We start from the raw sequence: 23,577 nt of genomic DNA, 5'->3' as shown, positions 1-23,577 counted from the left end.
GTATGCACTAAAGATAAATATGTCTATTCCTGTGAAAATGCATTAGCCATGCACAGTTTAATCCTAAACATGGTTGCAAAAGGCTGCAACATAAAAACATAGAGGTCTGAAAGGTCGATGTCGAGCACCTCTGCCGAGAACAGAGTAGACTGCTCATCAAAACACAGCGGCTTCTCTGTAATTTTAAAAACATGAGATGATTAGCATACGTTTGCCAGATTTACGTCCAAACAATGTTACATTCTTTTCTTCCTCGAAAGCACTGTTTTATATCATCTAAATCAAAAGCTTCTGAGATATTCACCATATTTTGACCTCTTTTCTGCAGTCAGATGAAAAGAGTGGATTTGTTCATTCACAGTACATACACTGAGTAACTTCACTTGATAAGGTATTTATCTTTATTTATCAAAATAAAGTTTTGACCAGCAGTTAATAACAATGTGCAGCTAATGTAATTTTGAATACACTTAATGCTCTGCTCACCCGACTAGGGCGAAAACTGCGGTAGTAAATTGGTTGACTGTTGCTGATAAGCTTAACAGCAAAGCGGCATCCAAGCATTTGAATGAGGGCATTAATGGTTGTTTAAAACAGCAATAATGAAGTGACGACGACAATGTTGTGTTGCCTCTTGCTCTTCAGAGGAAGGTCTGCCAATAGAGAAAATTGGTGAGTAGACTGACTTCTAAAGGACATCAGCAGAGAAGTAGGAGGTCATCAGAACTTAGTGAGTACTATAATTGCAAACCAAAAAACAGAAAAAAAGCTCAGCTTCATTTCAGGATAATTGTGTCTTCATGTAAAAAAGCAGCTACTCACACTCTCACAGATATATTCAGTCATGCACAAATGCTCACATACGAATGCGTACACACACATGCAGACCTCTTTTAATCTTTCTGACACACACACACATGCATGCTCATGCACACTTGCGAGCAAAATACACAAACAAGCACAAATGCAGTGCACAAACACAAAGCGTATGTCCTCACAAAGTAGATGAGCTCCACTCTGTGTCGAATTGAAAGCATCTGCAAAGCCAGTTCCTCTCGGCCGTGGAGGCGTGCATCAGCCGGCAGAAGCGCCTGCTCGGCGTCCCAGGGTGGCTCGCGTAACACTTGGCCTGCTCCCTAGCCACTGCCTGGATCAGAGAGGCCCACTGCTATCATCTAGGCACTGGCAGCAGAGAGGCTAGGCTTAGAATGACAAATTGGTTAGAGGGAGTGAGTGACGAGAGCAGGCCAAGAAATATACTTTGAAGAGAGAAATGCATTCCGGGTTGTGACAAGCATGCCACATTATATGGTCAAGTGTACAAGTCTGACTCGCGCCATGTGGATTGATCCGGATCCCAAAGACACTTAAATGAGGCGAGGCTCTCTCATCAAGACAATGCCAAAGTATTTATCTTAGAAAGTCACCCAAAATATTACTGGATTAGAGAGCTTTTCAGCACACAGTCTCTCGTCTCATGGCCTCAATTTGTATCAAACTGCCCCTCCTCTCCGAAGTCTGAGTGAAGACGATTTTGTAGTGTTTGCCTGTTGTGTCTTTTAGACAGTGTAATTCTCGCAAACTTCAAAACACACATATAATTATATCCAACTTAATCCAAGGAGACCTCTCCCCTTTATAAACCAGGAAATTTACATAACTCATTCAAGACAATTACAGAAATAATCAGCAATAATTCCCATATCTTGTATAATACCATGCTAATATGATTCTCACTGATGAATTATTGATTCAGAGTGTATAACTCAATTCTCTATTTCAACAAACTGATCATTTCCAAAATATTTTCCCCCACCATGATCCTTTATAACAAGCAGCAAATAGTGTTGTTTGGTAGCCAGAAATAGCGTTTGGAAATGAAACGTACTGGTGAAGAAATACTCTATATATTAACGCTAGAATAGCCAGGGGGTGCTGTATAGCTAAAACTATTAGAATGCATTGATTTTACAAGTTACATGGTTCATAAATAATTATAAAAGACAGGGTTGTATAAGTTGTAGTCCCTTTATATGACTCACAAATTGACCATAAAATAATGTAATAATAAACTTTGTTTGGATATAACTTTTCTGAGCAAGGTTTTCAAGGTGAACAGCAAATTAAAGAGCAGTGATAAAAACAAAATATAAAGAAGAACCCAATAGAATCAACACAGGGATCATTAAACGTTGAGTGTCTTAAAGGGAGTTTATTTTGAGATTATTTCATTCCTGAAACCTCCCCACGTCTCCTTTTCTTGTCCATTGTAAAGGTTTGGCCGACAGTGTGACTCATGATACGGCGTTGCCATAGCAACACAGAAAGTTAACCTGAATATGAATAGCGTGAAATTGAAAATGAACTTTATATAAGGGTAAATTTGACCCTGCTGATACGTTTAGGTAGCCTTTATCTCTGTTGTTCCCTGGCCGTGGAACGAACTTCCAAAATCCATCCTGCTGAGTCCCTCTCAATCTTTAAGAAGAGACTAAAGACCCAACTCTTTACTGACCAGGTTCACACATAATATACTCAGATATTAACAAAAAAAAACAACCAAGCACTGTTTGCACCTTCCATATGCACTACTAATAGCACTTCCGTCCTAATGGACTCAAAATTAACACATGGCTTTTACACATGTGTTGTCTTTTGACTTCATCTTTGCTTGTGTTGTATGAACTATCAAATGTACGTCTCTCGTCTAAATGGCATTGTAGAATTGTTGAATTTATTTTGTTGAATTGTTGAATCTTGACAATATTTAGCAATAGGGGTTGCCATAGAATTGGGCGAAGTCTACCAAATTGGCGCGTGACGATGTCCACAGTGATACATCACAAAGTCGGCGAAAGTCATCTGAACCGATCAAATCATATGGACATAAAACCCACTACAGGGGCTATAGCCACCATTAACAATCTTCATTATCTTATGAGTTTTTTCACCAGAAATGAGTGCATTACCTAGACAGTAAAAATAAATGCACTGTTTAACGTTTAAATTAGTTTGAGTTAATTCTCTTCTACTTTAGTTCCAACCTGGTCTCACAGGAATCCCTGAAATAGCCACGGATTCGCTTAACTCAAAATCCGTGGAATAGCCACGGAATCACTCAAATTTGTCATTAACTTGCATTGTATCGAAATCCGTGTCAGTTTCACAGAAATTTGAGTGATTGTGGCTATTCCACGGATTTTGAGTTACAGATTCCTGTGAGACCATGTTCTTTAGATCTGTTAATGTGACAGCCCAAGTGTGCCTCTTCAGTTGCACTCATGAAATCAGTCTGTGCACCATTAAATAAATCAGAATTGACACTTACAACAGGGTTAATAAATGCCTAATAGACGTTGTCTATCAGCCTAACCCTAGCGTGCTACATAACACACTTTAAGGAAAAGGCTTTTTACATTTCACCTGTTGGTGGTTCTTGTGTTAATAAATGTTGTTAAGTTTTGAAGTAGATCTTAAACTTCAGTGAGAGCGCATACAAGGTGTAGACCTGCGGCTTTTGTCGGAGGTCAGATATAAAAACAAACAAACAAAAAAACAAGTTACTCCTTCTCTCATGTGAAGGCTGTGTACTGTAGCTGACAGCAGTGAAATTGAGAAGCTTCAAACTAATAGAAAATAGAGAAGCAGTGTGACCTGATTTCTTAAAAGACATCATGGGCTCAGAATTGATACACAGACCTTTGTTGGGCCACTAAATATTACATTCCCTGCATGTGCATGGCGTGGTACACAGCAGCTCCATTGCTCAATTCAAAACTGTATCAGACTATCTGTCTATTCTGTAGGTTTCCTGAAAACTCTATGTCCTAATGCAAAAAGTCATAGCAGTTGTAAAGGCAGCAACAACAATATTAAGCTTCCTTGACATATTTTAGATTATCATAAACCCACATAGTATGAAATCCTGTTCTAGTTAATCCACAGCAATATTGCACTTGTCAAAACAATCCATGGTACCAGAGACTATTCAAAATCACAGGGACAGAGAGAAAAATGAAACACTAAATCTCCAATGTATGACGACTGGAGATCGAGTGGATAGAGACTGACTGCTTAATGTTGGAGCTGCACTGAATTTCAGTGTGTCTCAGAGAAATAAAAGGCGCTGGACGTTTGTGTTAAATATATTCCTGGATGAAATAATGAATCCCAAATTCTCTGTAGTTTATACAACATGTTTGATTTGAGTGCATAACACTGGATGAATTCCAACCATTATGCAAACTATTTTAGTACATTTTTCAGCCTTGCTCATTTGGATGACTGACTGATTTCGTAGTATGTGGTCCTGCTGTATTAAGAGTGAGTTTGTTCTAAACACAGCAGCTTTGTAGGTTGTAATTACATTGTTTTTCCGCGGGCTTGTTGGCACCTTGGTCAAAGGCAAGCTCCTGTGTGCCTCCAGGACTCCCTCTCATGTAAATTAGGCCCTCTTTCCTTGCCAAAGCAATCATGACATTGCACTGGTGCAATGCTAGGTCTGCGAATAAGCCATGTCAGAAGCACACACACACAAGACACCAGATGTAACCCCCTTGAATTCCCTCTCTGAGCAAACTGCAGAGCTGTACCAGTTGGCATCTCAAGAATTTGGTTTGAAGTTGTGGAGTATTTTACTTTTGTTGTCAAATTGCTTTGCAAATGAGGCCCACCCTGGCACAATTTCAAAGAGCTCGTGCTATATGTGCAGATTCCTTCAGGCACTAGTTTCTGAACCTTCATCATTTTGTATGCATATGCACAGTGCTGCACTAAGCTCACATGGAAGACTAGATAAACATGCCAAGCTGGGACGAAGATAGAAGGCAGCATACTTATGTCTTGTCAGCCTGTCTGTATGTTGTCTCTGTGTTCTTCAGCTTGAGTGACATGGTCTATCTAATAACATGGCAGGTCGGCAGTATGAAAGCCTTGTAGGTTTTTACCCATTAAAATGATATTCAATCATTTTTTGATGGGCTTTTTTTGCCTGAAACCACGCCTTATAATGATTCAAGGTTCGAGTGCCATTCACGTTGAAATGTTTTGTTGCTTGAAGCCACATCAAAATAATTGTTTTGATATGTCCCGTTTTCGTCTTGGCAATGACATTAATAGGGGGTGATCGTACAATGAGGATAAAGAACATTTTTTGAGGTATGTTGACTAAATTTGAGCCACGGATCCCCTGGCTCACAGTTATAGGGTTTCAGTCTTGGCATCACGGAAAAGGCACTGCTTTGCGATACAAGTGTCGCACATATTGCGTGTCCCTTTGATTGCATGTCCAAGTCAACCACTAAATAATAATAATGTAGGGATTGAAATGCTGCAAAATAGCCCGAGGCTCAGAAATTGCTAATGAACAGCAGCAGGGTGCAGTTGGGGGTGCAGTGGGGGGTTAAGGCATCTGAAACCTTACTTCCTGTTTCAAAGCAAAATAATCTATGGCTGCTTTCTTTATACTCAAAACATCTCTGTCAATGCCTCCAAAGGGAGAGAAAAGCATTAAATATATGCATTGAGAAAAAGTGTAGGACTCTAAAAAAAAAAGCTAAAATAAATATGCATCTGATTCTTTTCACATGGTGTAAACGTGTTAATCTAACTTCAACACAAGGCACCTTTATCTTACATAGCACTTGTGTTATGCGCTTGTTACACTCTCTTCTTTCACTGCCTGTCAAGAGGTCTTCTTACACTGCAGAGAACCATCAAGCAAAGGGAAATCCATAGAGAGGAATAGAGACAGAAGGCAAGAAAAGAGAATATATTTGGTGCTATGTGCTGCAGATCAAAAACATGGCAGTCACATGATCAAAGGCATTTGATAATCCTTGAACTACATTGCTCTTTTAATCCTAGTGAGAGAACTATATTTTTTTGGAGGAGGGGTCGGGGGGAAAACAATGTCGGGTGGCAAACAGAGCTAGAAAAGCAGTAACTAGCCGCTGGAAACGCAGTTTACTAAATGTAGCGTGGCACTTTTGAGGGAGCTGGGGAAGACGACAGTATAAAGCCTCCTTGTGTGTGAGGAGAATGGAGGCTGAGCTGATGCGGCTAGAAACACAAATGTGCCACAAGTCCCTGTCCACTCAGCACTGAATAGTGCTCTTGTTTTTTTCGTTGGGCTTGTAAGGGAAGTTGGCTTGTTGAATGTGACCAGACTGCTATATACTACATCTGGCACATAGAAACACACAGGAAGTTACGCAAGGTTTTGGCTAGTATTTCTTTGAAAGGGGACTTATTATGCTTTTCCTTATTTTCTCTCATATAAATATATATATATATATATATATATATATATATATATATATATATATATATATATATATATATACTTATACAGTCATGGAAAATATTGTTAGACCACCCTTGTCTTCTTCAGTTTCTTGTTTATTTTAATGCCTGGTACAACTAAAGGTACATTTGTTTGGACAAATATAATATCAACAAAAATAGATCATAAAAGTTTAATTTTAGAGCTGATATCTAGACATTTTCTATGGTTTTCTTGATCATAACCAAAAATCATTATCAAGAAAACCATGGAAAATGGCTAGATATCAGCTCTTGAATTAAATTAAATTCTTAAAAAACTTGAATTAAACTCTTATGAGCTATTTTTGTTGTTATCATTACATGTGTCCAAACAAATATACCTTTAGTTGTACCACACATTAAAATTAACAAATGAAGAATAAAGAATGAAGAAATAATAGAAAACAAGGGTGGTCTAATATTTTTTTTCCATGACTGTTTACAGTACTGTGTAAAGATCTTAGGCAGGTGTGGAAAAAATGCCGAGAAGAATTGATGCTGGTCTGAAGGCAAAGGGTGGTCACACTAAATATTGATTTGATTTAGATTTATTTACTTCTGTTCACTCAATTTACATTTTGTTAATTGCCAAAAATAAACTATTAACATTTATACTTTTGAAAGCATTCTTATTTTACAGCATTTTTTTCACACCTGCCTTAGACTTTTGCACAATACTGTATATGTGTTACAATGTCAGATGTCAGATTGCCCTGTGAGCAAAAACAGCAGGCTACCAACAGTTGTGAATGCTCCATTTCTGACAGTTTGTTATACTCTCTAAGCAGAGCTCCTGACAGGTTTGAACATATCGCAATATTTTTCAGGCATTAAAATGTAAGCATGTTAACATGTTTAATTAGAAACACAAACTACTTTATGAAGCTGAAAATTAGCCTAATAGGTCTCCTTTAAGGAAGACGGCTTGAGTTGCATCTTGGTTAATTCTGCATTGTACGTTTATGTGTTATATAGCACATAATTAAGACTAGGATCATTTGTAGGGTTCAATGGTTGCAAATATATTGTACAGCAGAAAGGATCCTTGCTATATCAGCATGTCTCCAAGAAATCAGACAGAGAAACATCATGTTTCAGTTATCTTTCCGCTTCCTCAGAAAATAAATGTTGTTGTATATCATAGCATCGTGCTCTCTGGGCCTCATCAAATTACAATAGCTACCCCAAGCGCTCTGAAAAGACAAAAACATCAATATATGGTGTAATCCAAGGCCCTCTGTTGCAAGCCTTGTCAATAGTGTTTCCTTATCAGATGCAAAATGTTCCAGACCAAAGGTGAGTTGAAAAATGACAGTAGATTTTGCTCCTTTCCTTTCTTTTCTATTTATGATTTATCTCGTAATAACAAGATCATCATCACATTTGTGTTTCCGGTAAAACATGCAATACGCATACTTACTGCACTGATGAAAAGTTAATGATAAATAATCACCTTTTTCATGTGTGTATTACAGAGGAACTGTGTGACAAAGGAACATGACATAAATGAAAAGTGATGTTTTGCTCTGCTCAAAGAATAAAATGAGATTGTAATAGAGGGGGGAAAAAAATCAGGAAAAAAATAAAAGGACTGTGATTATAGCCCGGGGAGATCTTGCTATGTGTTTGTGTTTGTGCGTGTGTCCAAGAAAGGGAAAGGGATTTAGATTATCTATGGTTGGTATCAAGCTTGAACAGGCTCCTTTATTTATATGAACTAAAGCATTGAATCTAAGCAGGGTTTTTAGCAAAACATTCTATTTGTAAATATTTATTCTTCCACACTATTTGTCCTTTCAAATTAAAGTGGTTAATGAAGATGAAATAGAAACCCTGTTCTCTGCCTGTGACTTTAAATAAATCTCTAAATTTTCCTCTCAGTGAATGCAGCATATTTGTGTTTCTGATTTTGTATGCTGATTACAGAGAAGATTTTGACCTTTTACATTTTTAGCACTTCAAACTAATCCAGAGTGACAGTTATAAAGTAAATTGGAAATGTTGGTGTGAGGTTTTTTTCAAGCTTTCAATTTCCAGTATTGTTACCTCTGATTAACCGGCAGTGGTGCTACAGGGCGGAATCATCTGCATATTGTTAAAGCCGTGGTTCATGTCATAATTAATTGGACTGTCCTCAGCGTTTTATCCACCTCCATTTAAATTAGCAATATAAAATATATAACGTTGCAGGCATTGCTTGGAATCAAGGTCATTCTGTTATTCACCATCTACATGCAACTTAGTCACAAGCAAATTCCATTTCTTCCTCTTATCCCCAAAGAAAATAACTCGTGTTTATTTGTCACATCAATTAAGATATCATGGTTATATAGACTACTCAATCCGTAGGGAGAATTTGTCTACTAATTCCATCATCCCAGTAAGACCCATTTATTCATTTATATTTAATGATGCAGTGTTTATGCTGCAGTGGAAGCCTGGCTTTTTTTTCCTCTTTTTTTTTTCCTCCACTCTCTCCGTTATCCTCGGCCAGTGAGGTGTTCTCCTTCTATGTTGCAATGAAATATAGATGTTAAGAGTCTGGAGAGTTGAGTGTCTCATCTGTCCTGGTGGTACCATAAGGCAGCCATTAATAGTGTCAGGGAGCATCAGACATACCACAGGCACATAATTGGATATGAGGGCATAACTGAAAGCACCTGCTTGGAAATCAACAGGGCCTTCCCAGGAGGCAGGCCCTTGGTAGGTTCCCAAAGAAGTTTGCAAAGCCCATCCACTTCCCCGCTGGGTTCGCCTCACCCATCTCTCTTTTCATTTCTCACTGAGGTCAGCTCAAGATGGCTTCTTGCTTCTCTTTTTTATGATGGCATTGTGAGTATGCAAATACTTTGGATCTTTGCATAATCACAAGCAGCGGGACCATCTGTTGTTGGCTTGTTGACTTACCTTGTGTCTGCTTTTTAATGGTGTTTTCTTGTATCTGAGTGATGTATTTGTGTATTAACAATGTAATAATCATTTAACCTCAAAAAATGCATTCAGGCGTGTACGCAAAAGTCTGAACATATGTTCAGTGAAATCTTCTGACAAAGAAGGATTTATAATCTTTGTGGAGGGATAGAAGGAAGGGGAAACTGGAAAACAAAACAAAACGCATCACTATACCCACTCACATGGTGTAAAATAAGATGATATTGTCAAGATAAAGATTTAAAATGTGACTGTCAACAAAAGCTGTGGTCTTGGATTAGTGGGCGGCAAAGGCCTGCTTGTTGATTGAGAGTCGCTTAACCCCCCTGAAATATATTGCAAAAATGCTAATGGCAAGGACTAGGAAAATAAGCTGCAACTTCTGTCACTAAAGATTTGCTTGGAGATGCGCTCCACTGAAAACATGTCCCTGATAATGTGTTTTTCTTGTAGAACCTGAGCCAGACACCGGAGAAGTCTTTTAACTCACCGCCCCCCATTTGTCCTCATAAGGTAAGCTCCAGCTTGCTTTCAGGCAGGGCACAAACAACATTATGTGAAATAATTTCAGATATTTTAAGCATTTAATGTTCTCATTAGGTTGTGTTTGTGTGCATACTTACATCTCACATTTGTGAAGTAGCTTCATATTATGTCAAGACCCAGTTCTTGTTTTCACATAGCTCATGGTGGAGTCACCATATGCCTTTTTTACAAGACTTTGCCAGAGGATGTGCAAATTAATTTATCAGTAAAAAGAAAATATTTGAGTTAAAAACAAACAGTGAAAGAAAAACAAGCTTTTTCCCTGCCTTTTCTCTCTTTCGCTGTGATTCAACATTTATTTGACACTAGGTGAGAAGGGCAGATTTATTCAATGCTAATTAGTACAGTACATGTACTGTCAAAGTCATCACTTCACTCTGATGTTCTCAAGTCATCTCAGCACACTGACTGAAGTAACTTTCCCCTTCACTTCCTGTTCCTGGTGCATGCCTCTTGCAAATGTGATAATGTGCTATGTAGTGAAATTCACACAATTTCAGTTCACTTAGCACCAAATGTGTCAAAAATGCCTGTGTCCTCTTCTGGATGAATGGCCGGTATGGTGCAGAGTGGCTTGTTGCGAGAGTGGACCTTGGTAAAAGGAGCCCAATGGAGGGAAGCTGTCTGACAGCCTGTCATCAACTGTTCAAAGCCTAACACTCTTCTACATCGCTAATGCACAGCTAGCTGTCGGAAATGACTTTGGTGGCATTGAAAGCTGCAGACGCTGGTAGGACAGTAAATAATAATAAAATATGATACGCCGCCCCCATGTCTGTCATTGGTAAATCACAGGAAAGGCAATCAACTTTGGAAGTCTGTCAATGCATGTCCTTCACTTTGCACCTGCACTTTTTGTATTTAGCTCGCTGTTGATGACAATTACAGTCTGATATAGTCCAGTATAGGATGGGATGTTGCAGAAGTTACAGAACTGGAAGTCTGTCTGTGACCTGTTATTCCTGGCCACTGCATTTCCGTCTCATTCTCTCTTTCGCCGGCTCGCTCTCTTTCTATTTTCACACAGCTGATCAGGGCTGATGTAATGGGGGGAACACCGTGGGTTTGCGGATCGTGTTATTCACGTTTTAGCTGTTAGCAGCAGAACATAATCTCTCTCTAGTCAGCTCACATTAGTCTCCATGATCCACACCAACCCAATATGTGCAGCGAATGCAATGGGCCAGCTGGGCTAATTTAGTATGTCAGTCAGCTCAGGAGGCTGGGAAAACCAGTAAATGGCTGGATATGATTTATATGAAAAGAATATTCTGATTATAATGGCTTGCAGAATAGAATATCCTCTGTCTTTTTACACTTCTCTTCATCTGCATTGTGTGCATCCCCCAGTTAGATAGTAAAATGAACAGAGGGCTTTTAAACTGACTGCTCTGTGATTATATTAAGAGTGTGAGAGTGAGGAAAGACAGGGGAGGGAGGAGATCGGGTGCCCGAGCACTAAGTATATATAATTGCTTCTTGACACATTGGCCAAATTCTGCAGTGCCAGGATCTGAGCGAAGATGATTAACGGCTGTCCGAGTGGGTGGGCACTGCAGGTCGTTCAGGGCCTTTGGTTTCCATAGCGATCCTATTCTAAAGGCCATATATTGCATACTGAAAATCCCAGAGGTCCACACATTGTTAAACTACAATTATAACTCACATCGAGAGCATTGTCTGTCCACCGCAAACTCTCTTATTCATCCGGAAAACGGCTTGCTGCTTTCTCTCTCTCTCTCTCTCTTTTCTTTTATTTCCTCCTCTATTTTTCTTAAATGGTCTCCTCTAGCTGGCGAGAAGATAAAGAGTGAAAATCTTGCATTCTGTGAATAATTGATGAGTGGGCTCACCTCAGAGCATCATTACAGTACGGCAGTCAGGGTAAGAGGTGAGGGTAAGATCATATTTCTGACACTAGGCTTCAGGCGGTAGAAAATTGTGTCAGTTTTTCACAAGGTTTTCTTCTGAATCTACAGCATGAATAACAGTTTCTCATTAGAGCACAACAGGAAGGGAATGAATTGTGAAGAGGGATGTGCGCATGCATTCGTGTTCCCGTACACAAACTGTAAAATCACATTTGTAGCACTTCTAAACTTCTAAAGTATCACTGAAAACTGTTTATTTCTGTGTTCGACAAAATGTGATATAGTAAATATTTAGGTATGAGTTCTTTTTATATTGGAGGGCAGTGTAGTGGCCAATGTGAGTGTGTTTGTGTCTGTATGTGCATGAGAATGTGTGTGCATACATGCATAACTACATGTTGTGTGTCTATGTGAACAGTGCATTCTAGTTAGGTGACAGATGGAGAGGGCAAGGATGGGGGTGGGGATCAAGCACCTCTGACAGTATGGGGCCTGCACTGCACCCTGTTCCTGCCAGCTCTGAAATTGCTAAGGTAAACTAAAGCCATGTAACTCCAGGATGCCATTTCACAGTTCCATTTTCTGCACAAGATGACAACCTCTCTTGTGAAATTTCACCTAACAATACATAAGTTGAGTGATGAACATGTGAGACAGACACACTTCTTCTCGATGCACTTTTTATCCTGTGAGGTCTGTGCTGGCAACTAGGATGCAAATGTAAACACGCTGATTGCCACGGATAAAATGCTTAAGAGATCCTGTGTGCAGCAGCATTTTAAAGCCAAGGAAAGGCCACTGAATAAGCACATCTTAATGATGATTCATTCTGTATAATAAAAGAAAATCCCTCTGGCATCCAAACAAGAGGCTAGTCATGCAGCAATTAAGCTTAGTTAAAGGCATCAAGCTGACTATGGGTGGTTAGTGAGGCATCTTCCTGAACACGTACGTCCACATGCACGCCGCACAGACACACATTCACCCACTCGACCCGTCTCACATGCACACACACACAATTCATATGAGGTAAATGTGATCTCAGAAGACAAGCAGCAACAACCCACGGGTCCATCAGGGTGCCTGGGGTTGCATTGGTGGCCATCGTCAAACAAATAATTCTTTGTGACTGAAAAAAGACAATCCAAAAGGTCATTTGTGACCTCTGGGACCAGTACTGTGAAGCATCTGTCACTAGCAAGCACCACATGTCTGTGTCAAATGGCAAAAGGTATGCAGTGCAGCCAGCCTGCCGTGTAATAAAGGCGGTAGGCCTATATGTATGGGGCATCACTGTCACAGTTGCATTAACAGGCCTGTGCGGTCTTGTGGTTTATTTGCAGAACATCCAACATGCCATACTGTATACATGACTGGTTCAAAGGCTGGTCATAGCATGTCTAACATTATGCATGCTTTAAAGGGGCAATGTGTAAGATTTGGCCCCATGTTCTAAAAAATAGGGTACAGTATAGTCAAGTCAAGTAAAGCCAGAGCGACAGAGGAGGAGTCCCGCTCCCAGGACGGACAGACGTGCAATATAATGGTTTAGACACAATTAACATTCAATGTCCTATAGCAAGCTTTCAAAACCCCATGGAAACACATCCATAGCAACAGTTTCTTAATTGCAGAATCTAGGTTTGGGTGTAGGTTGGTTAGTTTTAGGTGTAAAGATGCTAGCTGTTGTAGCTACTGCTAACAGTGTAGCTGTGTTTATTTCTTCATCTTGCCTGGGGGCAGAATGGACACTCGAGTGAATGAATGTCACCCCTCGAGTGACAAGTGGCATTACAAGACAGGACTGGCCAGTGCTAGCTGGTTAGCATGCTCATTATAATAGAGTAACACAATACATAGATGTCTTGACATATTACATAATGTCAACACTGACTTCTTCACATTCTGATGATAGTTTTAGTTCATTTTCATTTTAAACTAAAAAATCTGTCTATATCCTGTCCATATACTTATTACACCTTTAAAATCTGAACCGTTTTCTAGGCCACTCATGGAATATCATATATAAATAAATATTGGATTCACATCTATAGTGCTAATTTGACAGAGAAATCCCCAAATTGTATTTGATGCTATTAAAGTGTATGTTTAACTGCTTCAGAAGTACTTTTCAGTGACACATTCAAACCCTCAGATTTATGCCGAACATAAAGCAGATTACATTTCTTATGTATAATAAGTATTGAGCCTATCATTCATTCTGTGCGCGCTGTCATGCAGTGCTCTTCCTGAAATGGTTTATGAGGTTGAGGTAATCCTCAGGGGAACCACTAACAATGACTAGCCTCCGTGTTTGATATTATCTCTCTTGTCACACAATTTCCACAACAAGGGTTAATAGCATCAAAAATTCAGGGGAAATTGATGAAGGAATATATAATCCTGGCCTCCCTCTCAGTCGGCTTGCCATGCTCATATATCTGCATCAAACCACACCTCCATGTGGAACGAATCAATAATATTCCATTTCTAACCAAATTCCTCTTTTTGAATGGTGAAATCCAATCTTCATGGACACACTAACAAATTGGATATCCTGACGATTGCATTAGAAAAAGAAACGGGAACACAGAGATGGCATGGGTGGTTCTGTAAAAAAATATACCATGCATATTGTGTGTAGAAATTGCATATTGCAGAAAAATTTCATTCTGAATTCTCTCAAAGTGTAAATGAGGCAGAGTTCTGTATATTTCCCAAATCTCCTGAACTGTACTCCCTCACTCTCTCCTGCTGGCTGTCCTTTCCTCTCACTTGCCACAGCATATCTCCCCCCTACATCCAGCTAAACCAATCAGGGATTTGAGGGCCTCACTCCCAATCAATTACCACCCAAATCAGTGCAGAGGCCTTTGATATAGAATCATTTGTCAAATCAGTGCAGATGGCTGGGGGCAGGTACCCCTGTGCCATAGGCCACATCCGCATGGAAATCTCTGCTCAGGGTGGGCTCTCCCGATGCTCCGAAACCCATTAATGGGAAGTCATTGTGTGCTCCAGGACTGCTGTCCAGCTGCCTGGTCCCCTAGATTGCTAATGTATAAGCATCTTAGCCTGACCGGTGGATAATACCAAGTCCCTGGGTCCGCCATAATGATTGGGACTATTTTTAAGGCAGGCGAAAATGTGACTTTCACAGATCCTACTTGAGGTGTTCATATGGACTGCACAAAAGCTGCAGGAAGTGTTCTAAGGTGTATTTCTGAAGTGCAGCATTATCACATTTGCCCTGCTGCGACAAAATACACCTTGCACGAGTCAATGCACTGAAGCGGAGGAGGGAAATTCAGATTTTCACCATGTGAACGCACAAGCTGCAGGTGCTCACATGTGCATCATTACCATGTTTTCTCCTGTCAACACACAGAAAACATCCTGATAAAATTATACACTGGGCTCAGGACAGTACAGTGATTATATAAAATGAGGATACAGTGAAATACAAGAAAAATATATATGGTTGAATCTTAAGATGAGAAGCACCGGTATGGTATCTGAGTATTCAAATCATGGTTAATTAAATGCAATGGTCTGAATAAACAGAAACTCATTCTAATTAAATCACCATATCAACCAAAGGTAGATTTAGTTATACAGTAAAAAATGTGCAAATGATGATGGCAGATGTAACATAAATGGAGAAAATGTAAATGATAATGTGAACTTGCACCAAGAAAAATATGCAAAAAACTGTCTGTATTGAGAAGATATTTCAGAGTAAAAGTCTGGCGCTCCACTTGTTTTATTAATGCTGTCTTAATAAATTAAAGTAAGAAATAGTTCAAGGATGAAGAAGACTTAAAATCTTGAACTTGAAGCAGCACATTACCTCCCAGAAATCGCATTAATAACTCATCTCACCTACTGCACACTTCTTTTTCACAATGTCAACAGTCAATTCTGCAGTCGCAAAATGCTTCTCAAAAAGTCCCCAAACATGGAGCACTACTCTGTAGTTTGTGCCATGACTGTGTGATAGGTTCATCCATTAAACAGGCTTGGGAGAAAAGCAATTCAGCACTGTTGATGTAGTATTGAATAGTAAGAGTAGTATTAAAATCTGTTTGTGTGGTTGGAATAATTACCCTAAAAACTCCAATAAAGTGAAGAGTTAAGATAATTTAGGTAGTAAAACTGACTAGATTCACTAAATTCACAATTAGATGGAATATAGTCCATAAATAATAATATGTAATACAGTTCATTAAGGGTAGTTCTTTTATGCATATAACAAACAGTTGGTCCCATTTCTCTTATGGACTGATGCTGTGTCAGCTACCCACATTTCAGTGAATAACAGTATTATACCATCCTGTTACCTTTTTAGGTCAGTATGGCAGGGCCTGTTCTACATAATCTTTTGCTTAGGTGTTGCTGCTCTGGCTCACCAGGTGTTTATATTTTTATGCCTTCACAGTGACAGCCGTGGATGGAGGCATTGTGTTTTGGGGTTGTCCATCTGCCCATTTTCAAGATATCTCAGAAACAATATGAGGGGATTTCTTAAAATTTGGCACAAATGTACGCTTGGACTCAGGGATGAACTGATTCGAATCTGGTGTTTAAAGGTCAAAGGTCAAGGTCACTGTAATTTCATGTCTGACCCATAGACCCCTTATAAGAACATGTCACTCTATTACATTTAAACAGTAAAGTGGTAATGATAAAAGTCTGTGAGAAATATAGTCTTTTTTTTTCTTTTGCAACCGGCATGCCCACGCATTGTCAATGTTTGTAAACAAATAATTGGTCTATTCTCGTAAATGTAAAATCTCAGGAGCGCCTTAAGGGAAATTTGTAGTTTGATGTTGTTTGCATATTTATGTGCTCTCATGTGTTGACCAAACTAAAATTGGCTAAACTATACTGATTTTAAGAATAATATGTTCAACTTCATATGACTTCCATAGTATAAAAACTGTTTTAGGGGAAGTTATGATCAGGGTTTGTTTTTTTGGCAGTGAATTAAGGTAGAAGGTGATATTCATCAAGAAAACGATGGCTGGTTATAAGAGATACAGAAGCTTTGGCATTTCCTTAATGGGTTGAAAGCTCACAGCCAGAAAGAAGAACAGTAAAAATTGCAGTTCACAGATTGGGGTTAAAACGTAGTTGTAATGGAAAACACTTAACAAGTTTCTTTGTAAAGATTGTGCAGACCAACACTGTGCTTAAGTTGCAGGTGTTAGTACACTTTAAAACTTCACAACATTCTTTTCAACAATCTTAAATATACTGAGTCATCTGTCAGGACTACTTTTGCTCATTAAATTACAGCGAAAGCTACAGAAAAAAAAGTCATTATGAGGTAACTTTGCTGCAAGTAGGTGGCTGCTGAGCTGTTGACCTCATAAACAGAGCTTATAAGGCTTGGTTTGTAATGAACTCAACAGAACAGTTTAAACCAACAGACTCAAGTTGCTGTTGAACTGAAGATAATCAGAAGCAAATCTGAGTTTCACAGCATTGTGAGCAGATTGCTATTCAGGTACAAACTGGAGTGCACTGAAAACACAGTGAGCAACCTCATACACAGTCAGTGACTACAGACCTGTGAATTCAACTGAACTACTCAAATCAGCAAAGTGATTTGTAATTTTCATGTCTGAATTTTGGGTGGTAGTGCTACTTGGTGAATAAATGTGCAAATATTTGGGCCAGCCTTTTGTTAAAGAAGTGTAAAAAATAACTTTAAAAGCACAGTGAGTACACTGTAAACAATTGTCTTGTAAATTAACAGTAAAATGCTGGCAGCAGGGTTACCAGCATTCTACTGTTAATTTTACAGTTCCCTTACTGTTATTTACTTTACAGTATGTTACTTTGATAAAACCACATACTGAATTGATACTGATTGTACTGATTACAGTACAATCATGTATCTCCTTGATTTGACAGTAAAATACTGATACTGCAAACATCATCTCACAAATAAAACATAGTTCAACTTACCCTGTGATTTGCTCAAGAAATGCAGGATTAAAATGGATGTTCCAAGACAGGAAAGACCAGAGTTGGTTGAATGTCTCCTCTAGAAATACAGTAGCTTTCCGTATTTTCTCAGCCTCAATGGTGTTGATACTACCATAACTCCCAGAATGCAATGCTATTTATGGTATATTGCAGTATTTTATGGGAAACAGTCAACTACCTATAAATATTGCCCATAATGCATTGTTTTCTACAGTATAATACCTTTTTAATGGAAAAAAGTATGTTACTGTCACAATTTGGCTGTTTTCTTACAGCAATTTGTTACAGTGTAGGATTCAACAATAAAACAATGCAAAGAATCAAAAAGAATACCTCTCAATCATCACATATGAGCCACTAGAAGTGTGTGGTGGTGTCTGTGTCTGCAGAGACTCTGCCCTCTGCCTGTTTTCTCACTTTCCTTTTCATTTTGCTGTGTTAAGGGCGGTTCTGGGTGTCACCCTTTGGGCGCTGGGAGTGTAGGCCCCGGCCTGTGACCGGTGTTGTGTGACCAGACAGCCAGGTGCCAGATTGTAAGCATGCATGCAAGAGAAGGCTGCAAAAATGACAGACAAAATAAAAAAAGAGAATACAAAGCACGTTCCAAAACAAGATTAAGTCGGCGGTTGCCGTTTGCCCACCGGATCACTGTGGTCAGGGGGCGAGCACTTGGTGTGAGCTCGGGAGTAGATGCTATGAATGGTGGTCTTACTCATTGTGCCTTTACATTGACTAAAAAGGTATTTTTTCAAAAATGATACATTGTGGATAAGGGTAATATTAAGTCACATGAATCATCCTGTATCTTGTTGCCAATAGTATTTTACCAAGCCTGATTTGTACTTGGACATGAAGTCATTTAACTGTGTTGTATTTTGGAAATTGTGCCCTTCCAGTATTAAAATCCATCCACCTGCATTGTATATAAAAAAAAGAAAAGAGTTGCAATAGTTGGATTTAATGAGCAATAGTTGGATTTAATGAGTATTACACATATTATATTTGTCCTTAAATGTTATAAGTTTGAAAATATAAATGGTAGCATTGATTTGTCAACAGATAAAAACACTTTTTTAAAATTAGAACCAAATGAATTCAGTTTTGAAAAAGAAAAAAAAAGTTAAAGATTGAGGATATGTGCGCCAAGACCAAGTTGGAAGGCTTGTCTATTGTATTCCACAGAAGCATTCATTATTTTACAAAATATAAGCCTCCACTTGTTAACTGACAAGCGATAAATCATTTTTTACCATAGCTACCTTATAGATATGGATGTGATTATATGAGTATGCCAGGGTTATACAGGGGTTGTTTTTTATTAATATATTTTTTTCCATATTTGTTTTTGAGTGACCAGTCAAGCATTTTTTAATACTTGGACAGGCTTGAAATCCCCCTGGCTGAAACATAAACAATGCAACTACATTCGTTTCCACTGACATTGATTTTCATGGCCAGGTTGTTGCCATGTAATTGTTTGCCATTAGAAGAAAACTGTGTAGTTAGATTTCCGTGTTTAATGACTTAAACAAAGCCTTTGAGGCTTCATTAGTTTGCACAGTGATGCAGCCCGAACTAGATTGTCTAAGTAAGAGATCTTAAAAGTTAAAGCAAACAAAACTTGTGTCCTCAGGTGATCTGGCCTGTCAAATCGAGAATAAAATAATAAATAACAAAAAGGTAAATAAATAGATATATAAATGAAAACCTTTGAAATCTAAAACCTTTAATTTATAGATGACGCATTAATCATAAAACGCTCAAGATTCACGGTTATGGTCTAAGTTATAAAAGAGCTTATTTTAATGATTTTATTCATGAGAAAGTATTATTCAATCCCTTCATGTTTCAGTGATGTATCCTGGCCTCTTATTTTCCCCTCCCTACCATTATAAATCAGTGCAGGGCTGAGGGATGACATGGATGCCAGTCCTCAGTTCTTTGAGCAAGAATAAGACAAGTTCTCTGTAGTGTTTGATACACATTCTTTCAGAATCTGTCTTCAGATCAACACAGCAAAACTGTGTCTCTGGCAGACAGAACAAAGATCACCCAAATTAGAAATGAAAAATAAAAAATAAACACTCCCAAGGATCGAATGACCGCAAGCATACTAACTTAAACGACCTCAGTGGCCGGTTGATATCTGCAAATACATTCTATCCAAAGCCATGTTTTAGCAGTAATCAACATCATCAGCAGGCTGCATCTGCAGATAGCCAGGGTGTGTCATCAGTTTTCCAACTTCAACACTTTTAGTAGTCAAACGAGCAACACTTTCACTTTAGGTGCTAATCAAGCTGCATTTCTAATTAATTTTATTATTTCATGTGGTTCTGCTGCTGTCATCGCCTATATGTTTCATGGACTGATAAGCTAATTTAGGTTTTAAACATGACTAATATGTGTTCGCACATCAGTAAAATTAACAGCAAACATATGATTTCTTGTCAGAAATCTCCCACTACACTAAGAGGTGTCTCAATGTGCCTCATTATTTTTTGTTTGCTCTATTCAGTGCACTGTAGTTTGTGCATCATTGCCAAAAGACTGTTTAGACAATGCTGAGTGTCATCTCCCAATTTTGCACCGAGTGAAAAGGACACAGTTTTTATTCTTTTAGTCCCTGACATGGATTTCATGATCTCTGAAATGCATTGTATTACTTTAGACAGGAAAGGGAAAAACAAAAAAAACAAATGGAATAATAAGAGGAAATTGCAGTTTGGAAATGATTACAAGCGTGTAAGCTCTCTAGGCAAGAACATGCTGCATTGCTCAGGATATTTTTCTCACCCTCTGCCTTTGCATATTTCACACTGGCGTAGTCTTTGGAGATGTAAGTCATACTGAGAGAATTTGACTCCGCATGCTAAAAAGGCATAAATACGAGAGGGAAAAAAAACATCACCACGCGATGACCTTATTACGCTCAGTGTGTACCATGCAGTAGCAATATTGCCTTTATTTGTCATTATTACCACCCGCCATTACTGTGAGTGGGAGGAATATCAATTTGACAAAGAGGGCCTCTGACTAAATGTTAAGGAGCCCCCCTGTCATGTGAGACACATCCCTACTGTTCTGAGTGGGCAGATATGGCTGTGTTTTACTACTTATGGATATTCAGTGGAAGAGCACAGAGCCGGTCTTGCTGTAATAAGGCATTTACCAATGCAGAGTAGCACTGTGCACTGTGAGAACATATGTTAATGCACTTGGCTGTGGCCAGAGAAACAGCAAGAGGTTTGGGGAAAAAAACACATGGGGCTGGCCTCCTGGAGCACACATTTGCCTTCTACAAAGATATTAATATGACTGGTTCTCCGTGGTGGAAGAGGAGGAAAAATTACCCTGGCAGTGAGGAGAAGTTTGTTTTGGTGATGGTGATGGACCCCAATTGGGTGAGGCAGGCTGGGGAAGAGAGACAGCTCTGTACTCAGTGGCTTTTGAATCACATCAATGGCACACTTTTAACTGACTGCACTGCCAGAAAAACTGACATCAACATATTTGAGAAAGATATGCATGGAGCAAATGGGGATATGACTGTGAGCCTTGTCTCTGTGCTTTATCAATGTTTCACCAAGTCGTTGCCACTAGCTTTGCAAAGAAGGCTTGTCTGTGCTCGCTCCCAAAAGTTGACACTTAAAGTATGTATCGGAAAGTTGTCAGTTGAAGAGAAATTTAAAATAAAATGTATGTATGTAATGTATGCTAAAGTCACCATTAGGGAACACAGGAGAGAAAATGATGCCCTGACCCAAGATTTAATTTAAAGGCCTTTTTAAGGTGGGCTTAGAAAACAACAGCCAACAATGTGTAGAGTTATAGAGCTTATGTAGACAAGGATTTGCCTCAACCAAGGACGGCAAATAATCGTCTTCCTTTTCAAATTCATATGGATTACCTGAGAAAATATTCATGAACTTGGCATTTGTTTCACCCGAGACAGTGGAAGAATAGTGTCTCTTTCTAAATATTGAGTATGTTGTGTGTAAATATTTTATCAGTGGCAGCAAAGTCAAAGTAGTTCTTGTGTTCTGGGTGCATTGAATGTTACTGAAATCAAGCAGCAAATTTGTGTATGCAGCTGTCATCCTTAAGCAATCGTGTCTATGTGCCTATTCTACTCCCTGCTCTTGAGCTTTTGTTACCTTTTCACTGGTACACTGGACACATGATGTTCCCTGCACCATATCTACTTGTTTTGTCCATAAAAAAAAGCAAATGATTACTGCACGAAAATCTCATTTACAATATTACATCAGCAAGCGGCAGGCCCTTGAACAGGACACAGCTGTACATTTAAATGACCATGAGACACTGACTGCACAGAGTGCAAGGCCCTGTCGATGATGTATTGCAAATTTGGCATCACTTCCTGTGGTATAAGATAACATACTAAACAGGCATGATATTGCTCTATATCAAATATAAACCCCACAATGCAGATTTCATGTCAAATGGATGTGAAGCATGAAAAATTTGATGCAGATTGGAATATGTACGGTACCAGTCAAAAGTTTGGACACGCTACTTTGAAGAATCTAAAATATGAAACATTTCTGGTTTATTTAACACTTTTTGTTTACTACATTGTTCCATGTGTCCCATCATAGTTTTGATGTCTTTCATATGAATCTACAAAGTAGAAAATATAAGAACAATTAAGGAAAAAACATTGAATAAGAAGGTGTGTCCAAACTTTTGACTTGTAGTGTACAATGGAGTTACAACCAGGCTCTGTTTCAAGGCAAAAAGAGCAAAAAGGCTACTACGCTATGACAACACTGCTCCATGAAAATTCAAACTAAAAGAACTAGATTGTACTGAGCATATTTGAAATGCAGGTTAAATTTCCTGGAGGAGTTTGTTCAAAGTACAGCACCGATTAATGGCCAAACATACCCTGAAATATGCAGTCAATTTTAAATGACAGACTTCCTGTTGGTTTTTAGGGTACATCTCCCAAAGGATTTTCATCAATACATTTTACATCTGCCTACCAAATGTTGTGTATGTACGTCAAATATAAAGGTTGGGGGTTTGCCTTTGAAAACTGTTTAAGGGCGTTATCAAGCCAGTTTTCCACCCCCAATGCACATAACCTTATCAGATGTCTGTGTTCGTCACTTCGTGTGTCAATGTGTGTGTGAATTTTTAAGAACCCCAGCTCGTCAGAAATCATCTATCTGTCCATGGTGGTCAAGGTCAAGGTCACATTTATTTCTAGAGCACCTTATATACAACCAAGGTTGACCAAAGTGCTTTACAAAACTGAATCACAACAACAACAAAATCCAATCCAATACAAGATACATAATTGAATAACAATAAACTCACAAATAAAAATAAAAGACAATTTGATCTCATAATATATTACATGAGCTGTGCAATACAACATACAGAAACAACTGTCTTCTCACACAGGTTCGAAAGCCTGGGAGAAAATATGGGTCTAGACGATTTAAAATTGCCAAAGTTTTTGATGACCAGATATGCAGCGGTAAACTGTTCCACAACTTCGGGGCAGCCACTGCAAAAGAGCGATCGCCTTTTGTTTTTAGCCTGCATTTAGGCACATCCAGGTTTGACTGAATGAGTTTGGTGAACAATATATTGCCACAGCACACCACACCATTTTCTGAAAAGTTTAATCCTTCACATTTTAGCACTGTGAAGGTCTTCACATTTTGTTCACCAAATTTCAGGTGGCTCTGATTAACCTGTCAAGTTTAGTACTTTGAAGCATAGCATGAGATACTTGAGGGTGATTGAACAATGTGCATTCGAGTTATTAATGAGTTGATAATCTTCTTTTTTTTAATGAAGAAATGCGCAAAATGGAAGGAAAAGGAAACTCTCAAACTCAAACTTTTAGCAATTTTACATCACAAGCATCTTGAGA

The 23,577-nt window shown here is 38.7% G+C and overlaps 1 protein-coding gene across 2 annotated transcripts in view; it reads left to right on the top strand.

The window, feature by feature from the left end:
- Nucleotides 1-23,577, top strand: part of pcdh11 (protocadherin 11) — a 144,466-nt gene that overhangs the window by 49,734 nt on the left and 71,155 nt on the right. For both annotated transcript variants that reach the window (XM_059345922.1, XM_059345924.1), the window contains exon 4: nucleotides 9,709-9,768. In XM_059345922.1, coding sequence (XP_059201905.1) covers nucleotides 9,709-9,768 — 60 coding nt within the window. The remainder of the gene's footprint in view (nucleotides 1-9,708; nucleotides 9,769-23,577) is intronic.

The sequence above is a fragment of the Centropristis striata genome, chromosome 12, assembly GCF_030273125.1.
Source record: "Centropristis striata isolate RG_2023a ecotype Rhode Island chromosome 12, C.striata_1.0, whole genome shotgun sequence".
In the NCBI taxonomy this organism is placed as follows: Eukaryota; Metazoa; Chordata; class Actinopteri; order Perciformes; family Serranidae; genus Centropristis; species Centropristis striata.
Note: the sequence above shows the minus strand (reverse complement) of the source record. Positions and strands in the feature narration are given on the sequence as shown.